This window comes from Citrus sinensis, chromosome 3 (genome assembly GCF_022201045.2).
Source record: "Citrus sinensis cultivar Valencia sweet orange chromosome 3, DVS_A1.0, whole genome shotgun sequence".
Taxonomy (NCBI): Eukaryota; Viridiplantae; Streptophyta; class Magnoliopsida; order Sapindales; family Rutaceae; genus Citrus; species Citrus sinensis.
Genome location: NC_068558.1, coordinates 11088055 through 11105213, shown reverse-complemented (window position 1 = coordinate 11105213; position 17159 = coordinate 11088055). Strand labels below are relative to the sequence as shown.

At 31.4% G+C, this 17159-nt stretch overlaps 1 protein-coding gene across 1 annotated transcript; it reads left to right on the top strand.

Moving 5' to 3' along the window:
• Window positions 1–385: 385 nt before the first annotated feature.
• LOC102607334 (protein DJ-1 homolog B-like) lies at window positions 386–16934 on the top strand. The gene is made up of 7 exons (XM_052435706.1): window positions 386–666; window positions 14627–14699; window positions 14797–14997; window positions 15388–15537; window positions 15670–15789; window positions 15889–16029; window positions 16558–16934. The coding sequence occupies exons 1-7, from the start codon at window positions 386–388 to the stop codon at window positions 16762–16764; spliced, it is 1173 nt and encodes a 390-aa protein (XP_052291666.1). The 3' UTR covers window positions 16765–16934.
• The last annotated feature ends 225 nt before the right edge of the window (window positions 16935–17159 follow it).

The following is a 17159-nucleotide window of genomic DNA, read 5'->3' as shown; positions in this document are numbered from 1 at the left end:
GAAATCTTGCACTTCTCATGCTACTAACAAAATTGAAAATCTTGTAGAATACTCCTACATCCCTGAATCCGCCCAAATCAGTGAATCTTCTTACCCTCTCCTCAGCCCTTATCAGTTGTACAAACGACCTAGCTCCTTTACCCGCAGTCTCCGCACCCTTATCTCTACCAGACGCCCTCACCCTAAAGAATATATCCAGTCTTCTCGCCTGGATCAGTGTGCTCTTCAAGCCACCTCTGCTGAGCAATATGTCACTCTGGAGATTCCCTCCGAGTTGCTCTCCAACTGGAAACGAGAAGGTTATACTCATCTTCATCTTGGAGGCATCAGATTAATCCTTACCCTTCATGGGAGAAAAGGATTACCGGTTACCGCTCGACTTGCTATGCTTGATACCCGGTTTAAACAGTACCAAGATGCTGTTATCGGTACTGTCCTCACAACCCTTCATGCAGGAAGTGTTTTACTCACTTTCTATCCCAATTTCAATCTTTCTCTCCAAGACCCCAATTTGCCCACAACCTTGAAAGTCCAGGTTCAGATTCAAGGTGCTGAACAAATTTCTTCTGCCAAAATTGCCACTTTACACCACCAACTCGTCTACAGGCTCCAAAATCATGCCTTAGATCTACCCGCTCCAGAACACCACTCTGACACCCTCATGGTGTTAGCAGAATCTGACCAGATCCCGACAATCATCCAGATTCCACGACAAATTCCCCGTCATGAGCTCATCAAGCTTATGCCTCTTGAATGGATCTCCAACTATGAACAGTTCCATAACAATACAGCTCCAATTCAGACCTCTGAAAGCATGTTTGAAAGACGACAAGATGGAACAGTCAGAATGACTTTTAAACCACCTCCCAGTGCTCCACAAGAGCCTCCTAGGCTCTCCTTTACCTATTCTTCAATGATCACAGCTGTTCAGACAGCGCAGGAAGATCTGCCCATTACAGGGTTTAATTCTCAAGGCTACCCTGTTTATCCAGCCAAACACAATGGCCATTTCCTATGGGATGCCCCTGGTTCCGGCATGTGTGACCCAAATTGTCCCTGCTGGGATGATTGGGAAGAAGACGATGATTACGCAACCACAAGGAAAAAGAAACCCAAGAAGAAAAAACCTCCTGTCCCATGTCACCACTGTGACCCTAAACCACCATCAGATCCTCCACCTCCACCGGCTCCATTACCCATCTACCGAAAAGAACTCACATGGATTGCCAAACATTGCAAATCTGAGATTCCATCACCACTCTCACACCCAACACCTATCGTCCAACCACTGGCTTGTATGATGTTTTCCTCTACTTCTTCAGATTACTCTTCTTCCTTTCCTCCTTTGGAACCCCATACAGATTCTCAACGAAATGTTGTGTCCAAACCCTTTATCCCTTCACCTATTACCTCCACTATGGTAAGCTATAAAGTTATTTTTTTTTTTACCTTCACAATTCTCATCTTAGAATTATAATTATATTTTTCCTTACCGTCCTCTGATGTGAAGAGTGCCATGGCGCTGTATGAAAAACTAAATTGTTGTCTCGTAATCATATTGAAGAAACTTAAACTATCAATGGCAGGAAATGGATTGGCATACATACATTTTAAGGAGTTGATCTATATCATTTTTAGGACTGGACTGCATAGGATCCACATAAAACATTTCTTTTTTCACCACATTAAACATAACTAATACCTAGTGGTAGCTACAAAAGGAGAAGGCAAAAAAAAAAAAAAGGTCAAAGGCAAAACAATGAATTAAGAAACAACTGTAAAACTTATATGAATTCAGAAGCAGTTGTAAAGGTTTTAGATGAAAATTAAAACTTCTGAAGGATTGTATAACATGAGAATGAGTTGTCTGTTTTTGGCCTTTTTCGAGTGGTCTTGAATATGCTTAACTCTCTTCGAGTGAAATCTTTTTGCAACGTTTGGATTTGTTGGGCAAACCAAACTTTGACACATGAATCCGAATGGTTTTATTTCTTTTCTGGTTGGCAGAATGGTAGAATCCAACATCCTTAACAAAAAATCAGTGCATTAATAAAAAAAGTATACCAAATTGGTATTAAATACTGGAAAAGAAAATCATAAAACAACTTACGCCATATATACTTGAATAGCATTCACTCCTAGCGTTTGCATTGACAACAGATCATTGTAATCTTTCTTCCCAATATAAGCACAAGCATCTCTTTGGAATACATTATCATCAATAATATATGTCAGAACACTATCATTTTCACCAGGTAAATATTTTTGCCACAACTTCCCAAATAATTGCAACATCAAATGACTATTCTGGTGCTTGAGTTTTGTACTCCTTATGTTTCTCATAGACTGCACTACAATTTTTTTGGCTTTATTATTCTTCAAAAGTTCATTTTTTGTTTGGCTGTCGGGATGAATCTTGCGTATACTATCAGCATAGTCAAACTCCAATTGTTTTTTACTGTCTCCAACTCTTTTCCTTTGATCATTTGCATAATCCTTTGGAATTGAAGGATTCAGTCTTGGACTTTTCCTCAAAATGGTTGTAGTAGCGTTTCTAAGCGACTTGCCCAAATTATCTAGCTCCTGTGAATATTAATTATATGAACTAGTAAGTTTATTAAACTAGATTGAATAGTATATACACAAGGAAGTAAGCATATTAAACCAAGAAAAATACAACTAATTTTATAAATAAACTAACTTTCTGTGCATCTTCTTCACAATCGTTATCATAATCATCATTTTTCCCTGACTTCATCGAAATAGCAAAAGACTTCATCGAAATGGCAGCAATAATGTTTTTGGTGTCTCTTCTTTCTTCTAATCTTCTCCCCATTTTCTCAATGTTGATGCTTTAGGTTGTTCTTCCTTTTGACTAGACTTTCATTTCCTCTTATTCTCAGCCGACTTGCCTAAATTATCCAGCTCATGTCGGCATAATCAGTAAAAGGTAAGTAAATTAAAATGTATTAAGTGGGAGATATACAAGGAAAAGTATCTTAAACCAAGAAAAATTTAGTTAATTTTATAAATAAAATAACCTAATGTACATCGCCCTCACTATCATTATCATTGACTTTATTATATGGGAAAGTGGAACTTCCTACATCTGAATGGCGAGGTGTCCTCTTTAATTCTCTATAAATTTCTTACAACTAGTCATCAACTGATTTTTTCAAAGCTTCAGGTCCCCCTCTCTCTCACTTCGGATAGGTCCACGACCGGTATGAAAATACATAGAAGCATATATAAATTTGTCCAGGCATTGCATATGATCAGTTCGAGAAAGCTTTCCCAATACTTGTGCAAGTAAGTCATTTCTTGCATCTGAAGTTAAAGAGTCTTTTTAGTCCTCCTTTAGCTTTTCCTAACACCCCACTATAAAGAAACTAATATTATTAAATAAGAGTAAATCTAAAATAATAACAATTTTTGTTCTAGTTAAACTTGATTACCAATTTCTTAATGACTTGTTAAGTGTCAATGTCATATCCTCCATCCTTTAGCATCTGAGCTCTCTTTCATAGCTCACTCCTATCAATTAAGTCTTTAGAAAGACTCAATTCTGCACTGCCTACTTCGATAAAGAAATTAGATTGGTTAACTAGTAAAATATTTAATAGTTAAAAGTACCCTTTATATCAATATATGTACGCTTACAATTTCTTTCATTAATCCTACATATCCTTTTCGACTAAGGTGGTGATAATACATGTTCAAAGCTCACGTATTCTTATTGACATGACTGGTTTTCTGCAAAAGAAGAAACATCATTTTAATATAAGGTAAATATGATGTAACTATCAACATATTGCTTGTCTTAACTTTAGAATACTTGCTTCAAATGATTCAGACAAATGTTCGTTGACAAACTTTATCTAAACTAGCCGCTTTATTTGGGGGTAATCAATTGAGGGTGTATACAATTTCTTTTTATCATTTCTGAACTTCTAGATAAAGTTTTTTTTCAGCATATACTTGAAGTTTAGAAATGTTGTTCCAATTGATTGTATTACCTGCTTTCTACTTCTAAGATGAACAATGAAACGACTCTAAATATAGAGGAAGATTGTTTAAGTGTCAATTAATAAAAATAGAAATCATACAACTAATAATGAAAAATGACAAGAAAAGCTTCAAGTAAAATGCAACAAGCTTTTCAAGAATTGCTAGAACTGATTTCTATAAACACTCAAAGATTAATGATATGAGTCCAAGCTTCAAGGACAAAATTCATGCTTGGATGAAGTTAGATTCATTAAATCTTGAATTTTATTGCAAGGTCAATTCCAAGTAAGGAAAATTGTGGTATGTTTGCCGTCTATAGCTTACCTTTTAGATACTTGCAGCCTGAAAGTGTTTTCACTAGTTACTTTTCTCTCTTTTGGTTCCATGAAGCTTACAAGAAGTTGAAAACTCACCTACCAAAACTGCAGCAGATGACTTGTATTTTGGCAAATGCCAAATTTTTTACAGGGGACACAACTTGGCTTCTGTTAATTTTTTTTTCTTTTTAAATAAGACAAATATATGCTAAATTCGTTTTTAACCTTCTTGTGAGCATAATTCAAACTTTTAAACTTGTATCAATTAAACAAGTTACAGTAAAACCTTTCTGTAGTGATACTCTATACAAGAATAATTTCTATATAGTTATAAAAATTTTGGTCTTAATTTGTGCTAATTATATATATAAGAATAAATTTCATACTTTAATAAGTTATCATTTTTTTAGATTCCATCTTAAACCATTTGCCTTTATACAATAATAATTATTTGTAGGAGAAGATTCAAGATACACTTTTAAATTTAATTTTAGACATAATATTCTGACCATTAGATTAGATCTAATTAAGGGTTGAGATTAAAGCTAATATGATTTTTTTAATTCTAAAAACTAACAAATTAATTTAGTGGGTCCCTATGTTATAACATATCATCGCTTATTCTTCTCTCTCTTACATAATATATTTCTCCTTTTGTCATTTTTCAATTATTATGCCTATTTTATTAAATAATTTTTCTCTTTTTTTATCCTGTAGCAGCTGCATCATATCTCAGTATTGTGATCCACTAAGTGTCTTTTTTTATTTTTTATTTTTATGTATAATTTTTTTCTTTAAAAATAAGGCACTTGATGAATAACAATACTGAGATATGATGCAGTTGCTACGGGGTCAAAAAAAGAGAAATAATTTAATAAAATAGGCATAATAATTGAAAAGCGATAAAAGAGGGAATATATTGTGTAAGCAGTAGAAAAGCCAACGATAATTTAACTATATTTATTTGTTAGTTTTAAAAGTAAAAAAAAAAAGTCATTTTAGCTTTAATATCAATTTTTAATTAGTTCTAATCTAATGGTGCGTGTACTTATTGGGAATGAGAATAAATGATGTGCTTACTTGTTTAAATGCAAGGTGGAATGAGTCAAAATAGTGGGTCCCACTTAAAATTGGGATTGATTATTAGAATTCTCATTCCTACGGGAGAAGGTGGGAATGAGAATCCTATTCCCTAAAATGATTATATTACCCCTATTGTAAGCTTGAAATTCTCATTTCATTATTCCCTATTGTTATTATTATTATTATTATTATTATTATTATTATTAATTACTTGTTTAAATGAGAGGTGAAATGAGAGTCAAAATAGTGGGTCCTACCTAAATTGGGATTGAATATTAGAATTCTTATTTCCACGGGAGAATGTGGGAATGAGAATCTTATTCTCTAAAGAGACTATATTACCCCCATTTAAATCTTGAAATTCTCATTTCATCCTTCTCGATTGTTATTATTATTATTAATTATAATAGTTAATACTATAATAATAATAATAATTAGAATTTCTCTATGATACTGTAATTTTTTTTACAGCATTAATAATGTAAAAAAATGTAACCGTTGGATCTAATCAACAGTGCACACTATTTTTATTAATAAAATATTTAAATTTTTTTAATATAATAACCTATTAACAAACCATTAAAAAGGTGATTCTAAATTTAACAAAAAAAGAGAGATATAAAGTACAATATCTCAGCAACATCCTTATTTGAAGCAACGTCATTCCTCCTGAACAAGCATAAACAAATTATCACACTTTTTTTACCACTAAAATCACTCAGCATCTTGTCCGAAAGCAATTTGGTTCTGGTTGTTATATGTTTTGTATTTGAAATTTTGTTGAGCTAAACTAAAGCAATCTGGATTCTGGAAGCAATTTGGTTCTGGTTTGTGTAATTGTGTTCTTTTTTTTTTTCCTTTTTCCAGCAACTTAAGTAAAGCAATCTGGGTTCAAAACCCGGATATTTCCGGGTTGAACCCAGATCGGACCCAGATGGAAAAAAACCAGGTTCAATGCGGGTCCGATAATAAGAATTTAGTCTCTGGGTCTGGATTCGGAACGGCCAAACCCGGACCCGGACCCGAACCCGAAAATTGCCATCCATAAACATAACATATATTTTTTATAATATACAGATAATTATGTGGAGGTAAATTCTCTCAAGAGGTGATCTTGAAAACATTGCCAAAAGTGTTTTTCTTGAAGTCTCATCTTCCGTAATGTTTGTAAAATCAAGGTTTTACCATCTCTAATTAAATATTTACTCTTGATTTGGACCACGTAATCTGAACTTGACGAAAGATTAAGATCTTATGTGATTTTATGAATGTGGTCTTATCTCTTATAAGTCAGCAATGAATTAATTAAAGCTTGCTGACAAATTACAAGCTCAAAAATATCTTTTACTTATTCACAATCTTATTTCATTTTTTTATAACATAATATTAAAAATTTGTCTATTAAATTAATTTAATAATTTTTTAATAAAAAATCTCATTGACGACCAAACAACTAATTATTTTTTTATAAAAGCTCTACTTGTTAAAATTATGCTGAAAAAAACTCTACTTAAGTAAGTTCTATTTGAAAAGTTATACTAAGCATAACCTTATTTCTTATTAGCTTAATTGCTTCCACTACTCCTACATTTTTTTAACCATGTGGATTCCTTCAATCTCATAATCAAAGGTGCTTTAAGCCATTTTATTTCTTTATTTTTTTTAATTATTATTGGAAAAGTCGTAGCTTATCAAAAAAGGAAAAAAAAAAAGCCAAAGCGACGAGTGGCTCATTTTTTAATTTCAAAGTCAATGCAAATTAAAAGTACCGAAATAATCAGTTTTTAAATCCAAATAAGTGGCAATAAAAGGGAGGTCTTGTTAGGGGTGTTCGCGGATCGAATTTTATGGATTGGACATCAATCCATATCCGATCCACGATTTTACGAATTATAAATTTTCAATCCAATTCAATCAACAGATGTGTAAAATTCAATCCAAATCCAATCCATAAATCTGCGGATCAGATGCAAATTTGACCCAATTCATATCCAATCCACCATTTTGCGGATTGGTTTGTGGACTGAAAATTTTTAATTCTGTTAAATCCACGAACTAACTAAATAAAAAAATTTAATATAAAAATAATTTTACTACGAATCAAATTTAAAATTAAATAAGATTTAAATAAATAAATTGCTTAAATAAAGCTAGAAAATACATTTAAAGTTTCAAAATATAACACACCAAAATGAAAAAAAAATATCATTCGTTTAGATCAAGGAAATTAACTATTTAGTAAACTATATTTGTTTATTTAATTATTTTTTATTTTCTATTATTATTGGATAAGATATAATATAATGTTAATGTAACTATATTTTAACTTATTTATTTACTAGTAAGTACTAATGACATATTTACAAGTTTTATTTTTAATTAAATAAATACTTTTTATTTTTTTACGGATTCGCGGATTTTTGCTTATTTAAAGAAGTAGATTCATATCCAATCCACTGATTTCGGATTATCAAATTTTCAATTCAATCCAATCTAATCCACCAATCCACGGATCAGACGGATTGAACGGATCGAATTAGATTATGAACACCCTTATGTTTTGGTGTCCATTGTTGAAAACTTGGAAGTCTATATGACCATTTAACCAAAGGGTAATTTTTAAAAACCTCCCCTGAGGTTTGGGCTTGTTGCAAGTAGATGGCGAGAATTGATTTATTTGTAAAAAACCCCCTACCGTCAGTTAAGTTTAACATTGACCGTTAGTTGACCGTGCAAAGACAATATTACCCTTAACAATAGTTTGTAAACGAAAATAACTAAAAAAAAACCAAAATTATTGGTGCAAAAAGCACAAACCCTATTTTTTGACAATTTTATCCTTGTCAATTCTAAAAATTTACAATATCATAGGTAAAGATTATGACTATTTCATTTTTAAATTTTTAATTTTATCTTTCTTGTAGGAATTTTAAGGAAATATCAATAATTTAAAGAGGATTTTTTAATTTTTTAATTTTAATTTTTTATAAGAACTTTAAGAAAATATCAATAATTTAAAAAGTGTAAAATAGCTAATAATTTTGGTTTTTTTTAGTTATTTTCGTTTATAAACTATTGTTAAGGGTAATATTGTCTTTGCACGGTCAACTAACGGTCAATGTTAAATCTAACTGACGGTAGGGGGTTTTTTACAAATAAATCAATTCTCGCCATCTACTTGCAACAAGCCCAAACCTCAGGGGAGGTTTTTAAAAATTACCCTTTAACCAAACTATAGGGGTATAACTGTACAAATGTTTAAAAATAAATTTTACCAACCATTTAAATGATTTTTTTTCACAATTGATTATTAAATTCTAAGTGTTAGACTACTGTAAGAATACAAAGAATTGACATGCACATAATATTAAATAAAATTTACTTATATATTTATATACATGTATGTGTGTATATATATATTATTGTTTGTATATAAAAATTGCTAACTAAAAAATATTTATATTTTATCAATTTTATTTCTTTATTGTTTATCTGAAGATAAATGTAATAATAATAATCTCTCTAAATTTAATTATTTTTACTCTTTATTGAATAAGGATAATTTTGAGTTTCTGTAATATATGTGAGGATATATATAAAATTGTATTAAATATAAAACCATTCTCAGAATTTTGAAAAACTATTCCTTTCTCACTTTTCATTAGGCAAATGGCCACAGAAATTGTTCTCCCTCATATCCAAATAAACTAAAAACGAGAGATTTCGTAAGTGTGGAGGGATGATGCCTTCGAAACCCATCACTGAAAGATTCAAGTTTGTGACTCTATGGTATGAGCATCACAACATATGCCAATTCGACTGCATATTGAGTAAGACATGGACCAATTATTCAAGAGATTCATGAGCCTTCGAAGTAAGAAATAAAGCAAATTAGGTGGTGGTGGGTCAATTGACTACGTTTCGTGATTACGAGTTGTGATCGATGACATGCACGAAAGCAGTCAATTTACAGGTCATTCACTATATATATGGGGTCTATGGGTGGATGGATCTAACGTAAATTAAGGGCTGATGACCATCGACTTCTAACGACGACCAACGAAGACGACCTTGACTTTACATGTAAACACACAATTCGCTCTCATACATTATGTTTTAAAATTTCTCCATTTTCCGGGGCCCCGCTATCGACCGTACACAGTTTAATTTGTATATACAAGACCTCAATGTTTCTACCAAGCATAGAGCCATAGACCATATTAATTCCAATTACATAAATCTTCATTTTTATCATGATTTTGGATCTCGAGGAGCGTGGATATATCCAACTAGATCCGCCTCACTGGCATCCCAATATATTTTAGAATTGAGTAATGCGTATCAATAAACGTGTAATTGTAAATCTATAACTTTAATTCTAATTTGAGGACTTAAATGAATTATTCCAGCAATACCTCGTTAAATTAATTTTCCATAATTTTTAACTTTAATTAAATAACAAATTTTGTCCGTTCCAACTTAAGATTAACGTGGTAATTAGTAATTTGATAAATTATTAGATAATAATTTTAAAAAAATCTTATTTCTTTTATTGGATCCAACTGATATATAAATTAATAATTAATTAATTTTAAAACTAAATTCATGTTATGTCAATCAAATGTTATTGCAAAGAAGACTAGCAGCGACGCTTTGAAAGGTACACCAAAGCCTTTTGCACCTTCTCCTGCGTGACCACCAATAGATACTTCCACCATTTCAACGTCATGACATGATGTAAGTTTCTTTTGTAGAATTTGCGAATTGGTAATCTTTCACACGCTTACATTTATATCATTGTATGGTTATAGATTCAATTACTTTTATGGTGCATTTATTAAATTGAAATTGAAATAAACAAGAATGGGCTGTAATGTGAATGGAGAATCGAAATTAGAATAAGTTATTTACTTGAACTGTAGAAATCGAAATGAGCTGGATTGTCATTAATGTGTTTATTTTATCTTGAAATCAGAATTGAAATAAGTTAGATTGTAACAAATTACTAAAAACTACTTAAACAAACTATTGTTATAATTATTATTTTGTATTTTAATTATTGTGATTATTTATTAAAAATTATTATTATTATTATTATTACTTATTGTTAATAGTATATTAATAAATTAATAAATTATAATAATATATTAAATAACTATAATATATTAAAAAATATGCTTGTATTTACAAGCAATGACGGATAAAATTTCTAAAATCGTCTTCCTCCCTAAAACTCTGAATGCCACAGTCCTAAAAATTAATAAGATTTGGGAATTATATGTCTTTTTTAAAATATTAAAGGGTGTTTATTTCCTTAAACGTTGGGGGCTAAAAGTCCTATTCCCAAAAGAGTAGTGTGCCGGCGTTGGAGGCTAGAAGGAAAATTTGTTACATTGCTCAAACACTTTTCTACATCTAAACTAATCATTAGGATTTATATTAACTAATAAACCCTAATAATACGAGCGTTCATAAAACTTCATATGAACATTGAACTAGCATGGCATCATATTGTAATAAGTTGTACAGCTGTCAATCTCTTATTAGTCAGATATATTCTGAGTTAGTTACATGAATGTAGTAGAAATATCATACTCTGTACACATTCTTAGTTAGTTACTTCAGTAGAATTTTCTCTCCTCTACTCAATTTTTAAGTTATCTTTTATATTGGGGGCAAATGATATTTTATTAACGAAATGATTTTGCCCTCTTAATAAGCTCTCATTTCTTCCCTTTGATCAACACAGCCTTCTTTTATTACATCAAAATTCTTCCTCTTTCCATCAAAATTTCATGGATCTGCCCTTACGTATAATCATATGAGACTATATAATAAATTTAATTAGGTATGTTTGGAACATTTTTGTTATCCTTAAGCTGATTTTATTTTCATTTTTTTATAGTATATATTGTCAAAAGTAAATGCTATAAACACTTTCGGAAAAAAAAAGATGAAGAGCACCTTTGGAGTAATTTTTTCTATAGGAACTAACAAAACAACTAAATGATGTATGTATCTCTAAGATTTATTATTATTATTTCTGTAGTTGACAAAGCATCATGATTGTGTTGGATGATAAGATTAAAGGTGGGAATGGACCAATTTTTTAGGATAAAGAAAAAAATGATTTAATCCTAGGCATTTTTGGCTATCGAAACTAGTTGATTAGTCTAAAGTTTAATTCAAAAGTAATGGGACTATTAATTCTTAGGAAAGTTATCATTTGTATACCCTATAGATGCTCTGTTATCAAAAATATTACAACACTTTGAGGATGTATCAATCGTCCACCCTAAGTTGACAAAATATATCTGCCGTCCATCAAACCGTTACTTGCTGTTTAAATAGGATAACGCCAAAGGGGTAATTTGGTCTTTTCATATGATACAAGTGATAATAAAAGAATTTAAGGGTATACAAATGATACTTTTCAAGGGTAAAATCGTCAATTCGCTATAATTCCGTTAACTTTCAAATAGCAGCTAACGGTTTAGTGGTCGGCAGATAACTTTTTTCAATTTAGGGTGGACAATTGATACACCCTCAAAGTGTTGTAATATTTTTTTATAATAAAGCATCTATAGGGTATACGAATGATAATATCCCTAATCAATCCTTAATTCAACTTAGGTTTAAGTACTATATAAAAAATCTTCTTTATCACTCTTTTCATTTTTATTTAGATTAAAATTCATATAAATAAATATAAAGAATTGATTTCATAATTTATGTAAACTAAAATTTTATATTATATTAAATATCCAAATTTTAATTCAATAATTTATTTATATTAGAATTTTATAAAATATTAAATCCCAAAACTTTATTTAATAATTTATTTACAAAAATATTAAAAATCAAATTCAACAATTAGTAATATAATTTAAAATAATTATACTATTTTAATAGTTATTTAGCTATATTAAATTAAATTTAACATATCCTTGTCCGATACTATATTAAACAAAGGATAGTACCTTATATAATGCAGTGAATCTATTATAATATAATTTAATCTAATCTTATAAATTGGTTCAATCTAATCATACGTGTCAAATCAGTAAATTTTAAAAAGTAATTTTATAACAGCTTTAAAAAAGCATTTTTTCAGTTACTTCTACAAAACGTGCTTTCTCGGAAAGCACTCGTGAAATGCACATTCTCACAAAACACATGGTGTGTTCAATTGGGCCTCAGCCTATTAAAACCACAACCATGAAAGCAAGCTATGCTCGTTGGGCTTTAGAAAACTTATACACGTAGCCCACCACCGGCACCCTAATTTGTCTCCCCCTCTCTAAATATTATTGATTGATGCATATGTTTCACAACATAGAGTGGCTTACATTGGAGCTTTTCTGAAAAAGTGAAAATTTCATTTAATTATTTATTATTCACGGATAAGAAATTAACTTCTTCTTCTTTTTGCTAATGCCACAGTCTGGTGAGCTTGCCTAGTGTGTTTTAGTTGGATAAAAATTTTGGCAAATGTTTCTTGGCAAGGAAGCTTAAATAGTTTAACCCGAATTTAACCTCGAATGAACGCAAATTATCAAACCGAGCCAATCCGAATTGTGAATCTGAATTTCAGTTACATTCGGTTTGGTTTGGGTTCGTATTTTCAACCTGAACGGGTTCAATGCTCTAATCCGATCGGGTTGTAACCTAGACCGAAACCCGAAAACCCGAACTGAAACTCGATTTGCCCACCCCTAATGAGAACTGAGAAGTACCCAGATCGTAAAAAGAAAGGTCTTCATAATATCAAAAGCAGTTTGTTCTGAGTGACCTATGCGGTCTACTATCAATCACTGCCATTTCTATCATTTAGTACTATTGACTATGTGAGTATAGATAATTTGTTTTTACCATGTAATTTCATGTTTGATACATTTCTAATACATTGCATAGCGTCCATGAACGGGAATGATAAAATAAATTTCAAGCATGTTTAAGTAGATGAAAAAAACTTGGTACGATTTCGAAGGATCTACTGATTAAATAATTTTCCTATTTGTTTGCCTGGAGGAATTGAATAGTTAATTGATTAAAGGATTGCAAGGAGTTTTGGTCCAGCTGGGCATTGTCAATATTAACGATCATTATGAATGTGTAATTCCTATATGTGAAATTGAATTTCCATGGTGGCATGGTAAATTTCTGCTAGGGTGTGATTGTATGGTAGCCAATTGTGAGCAACAGATCCACATAGTAATATAGACTAAATTTTGCGTCTTAATCCATGAAGATATAGATTTTGGCAAATATTATACAAGCATTGGGGGTTACCTTAAATATTCCGGACTTGTCATTGATAGAGTTTCTTTTACCTAGTTATTGATATTTCTTTCAATTTTCTATTTTACTGATACCATATATACAATTTTAGGTGGCAAGACAACTTTCGATTTCTATTGAGCCTGAAAACCTGCATCTACCATCACCTCTGTATGCTTTCGAGGAATACGAGGTTCCTATGCGCTTACCCAAAGCCATCCCCCTACCGGAAGGAAAGGTCTAGTGGACTCTCAATGTTAATGTCCGCGGCAAATAAATAATCATTTCTTTTGTTTTGTTTTGCTTGGTTCAGGATCCAAATTCAATTGTAGAACAATTTTTGGTTCTACAATTTTAACTTCAGTGTTTATTTATTTCTTATATTTTGAAAAACACCTCAAGTCACCCCTTGCTTTTATTTTTTTCTTTGTTTTTATAATAATACTCTTATAACAATATTTTTTACATTAATTTTTTAATCAAGAAAAAAAGGTAACTAGGAAATTAATCGATAAATTAATTTGTTAATATTTTTTAGTTAATTGTTTAGTCAATAAAAAGAGGTAATTAAAAATGTAATTAATAAATTACTTATTAGCAAATTAAAAAATAAATATTAGCATAAAATAATTGATATTTTATTCTCTTACAACAATCTTACTAATTATTATTTATAAATTACTTAATACAAGTTAATTTAAAGTAATATTTAATATTCTTGTAACAACCTTACTAATAATTTTTTTGTAAAAAATTAATCCTAAAAGTAAAATAATAATAATTAATTTGTATTTTACTTGGTAAATTTAAATTTTTTTAACTAATATCTCCAAGAATATGGTTGTAACGATATTATTACAAAAGTAAAACAAATATAAGATTGTAATATATTTATTAGTAAGAATAATTTAAGATATTTTTTAAGATATAAAAATTAAACAAATTCCTTCTTTGAAAAATCTCATTTTCTCCTTCACAACAACAGCTACAATGTCTTCAACTTCCAAAAGGGTAATTTTTTTATTTTATTTTATCTTTTGTTTAGTTTCTTTCTGTTGCCTTTTTGTTCCGTTTTTTGAATTTTCTGTGTCGTTTTTTTGCCCCCAAGGTTTTGGTGCCTGTTGCGAACGGGAGTGAGCCGATTGAGGCCGTGATAACGATCGATGTTTTGAGAAGGTCTGGAGCTGACGTCACGGTTGCGTCTGTGGAGAAACAGCTTAGTGTCGACGCGTGTCATGGTGTCAAGATTGTCGCTGATGCTCTCGTGTCTGACTGCGGCGACGCCGTTTTTGATCTTATAGCTCTTCCCGTATGTATTGCAGCTCACCTCAGCTCATGCTAATTTATGTGATGTTTGTATAATTATAGATGATTATTGCTGATACTGAATGTTAAGCTAAATAATTCGTTGTAAAGTCATCTTCATTTAATTTTCGACTGAAAATGAAAAAATAGTAATTTTGAGCAAAGAAAAATGTAGAAAATGTTTATTTTGTTTTATTTTTATTTTTAATTTTTTGGGATTTCCTTATTGTGGCTGTTATCATTCATTATATGGTCATAGTTAAATATTTCAAGTTGTTGTAGTCAGTGAAATTCTTTTCTATATTTATTCTGGCATGTATATTTTTCCTTTCAATTTCTTTTGTTGCTGATTCTTTGATTGATTATGTTATATCCTTTTTTGTTTCCTTTGTAGGGTGGCATGCCCGGTGCTACCAATCTGAAAGAATCTGAAGTATTAGAAACCATTGTGAAGAAGCAGGCTTCAGCTGGGCGTCTTTATGCTGCTGTCTGTGCTTCACCTGCTGTGGCATTAGGGTCTTGGGGTCTGTTGAAGGGATTGAAGGTAAGAATTAGATAAGCCTTTTTTATGTTTTGTGTTCTTTTGGGAATTGCATTGATATTTGTGTTATACATCAGTTTTGCTCTCACCGATGATTGTTAAGTTCTAATTTATGGGGTTATTCATTTTTTGTAGGCTACTTGTTATCCGTCATTTATGGAGCAATTAGCTCCTGCTTGTGCAGCAACTGTTGAATCAAGAGTGCAGCAGGATGGTAAAGTTGTTACGAGTCGTGGACCTGGCACTGCTATGATTTAATTGTCTTGCCAGTGAGTTGGGGTGCTTACTCTCGCTTCATAGTCTTTACCACATTATTGACTTACTAACTACAATTTATCCATGAACATTGCACAGGGTGGACTTGGTGGCGCTCAAGCATTTGCGAAGTCAGAGAAATTGGTGCATATGCTAAAGAAGCAAAAGGAATCAAATAGACCTTACGGTGCTAGATGTGCATCCCCAGCTTTAGTGTTGGAGCCCCATGGCTTACTCAAGGTACGACCATTTCTGCTTAAATTATTTAATCAGATTTGGATCACCTAATCTGAACTTGATGAAGGATTATGATGTTGTGTGATTTTATGAATGTGGTCTTATCTCATGTAAGTCAGTGATGAATTAATTGAAGTTTGCTGACAAATTAGAAACTGAAAAACTGCTGCTGCTTCGTTAGTTACATTACCCAAAGAGTTAAAATAAACATCCCAAATTTTTTATCCCAAATTCTGTCCCAAATGATATGGCATTTATTGAGTGATTGGTAAATTTTTACAAAATCCAAATAAATTAATTGTATTATCTAACCAACCAATTGATGAATGTCACATCATTTGAGATGATTTTTTGGGATAAAGAATTTGGGATGTGTAGCAAATTTTTATGCTGATTTATTCTGGCTTCATTCATGTAAATTCCACCCTAGACCCCCACCCCAGGCCCCCAAAAATCCCAAGTACTTCCTGCTCCTGCATTATCATTGCTGTGTATTTGTTTTCCCCTTAGACATATTCAACTTTGGTTCAGGGTAAAAAAGCTACAGCTTTTCCTGCTATGTGCAACAAGCTGTCAGATCAGAGTGAAATCGAAAACAGGGTTGTGGTTGATGGCAACCTCATCACCAGTAGAGGGCCAGGAACTTCTATGGAGTTTGCACTGGCAATTGTGGAGAAGTTTTTTGGCCGCAACAAGGCACTTGAGCTTGCAAAGATAATGCTTTTCACTCGCGCCTAACGTTTGTATGGGGACCTGACTACTATTAAACTAGTGTGTTTATTTCTGTATTGCTACAGCCTGTAGAGAGGGGAAATGGAAACTTGAATTCATGTTTGAATATGGATTCACTGCGTGGGTTTGTACAGCAGTTTGGTTTATAAATAAATGAGTTCATAGAGTCACTTCAATTATTTGGAATAAACCTGAGTTTAGTTCTGTTATCAAAGGTCGGAGTCCAATTGCAATCGACTCACTGGGAATTTTAATTATGAACTAAAAAATTGTTATGTTATATTCCACCTTTCTCATAAAATGTTAACTCGATTTACAGGATAAGAAGGAAAAGAAAGACGCTAAGGGAGGAGCAGAGACCCAAAAAGAGTTGACCACTTTGTTGGAACATAAATCTCTAG

What these genes read in the sequence shown, in the direction of transcription:
- LOC102607334 (XM_052435706.1), top strand. Translation starts at nt 386, where the DNA reads ATGCTTGATACCCGGTTTAAACAGTACCAAGATGCTGTTATCGGTACT. An exon ending in TGTCTTCAACTTCCAAAAGG is followed by an intron (nt 14,700 to 14,796) that starts GTAATTTTTTTA and finishes TTTGCCCCCAAG; the next exon opens with GTTTTGGTGCCTGTTGCGAA. An exon ending in AGCCCCATGGCTTACTCAAG is followed by an intron (nt 16,030 to 16,557) that starts GTACGACCATTT and finishes ACTTTGGTTCAG; the next exon opens with GGTAAAAAAGCTACAGCTTT.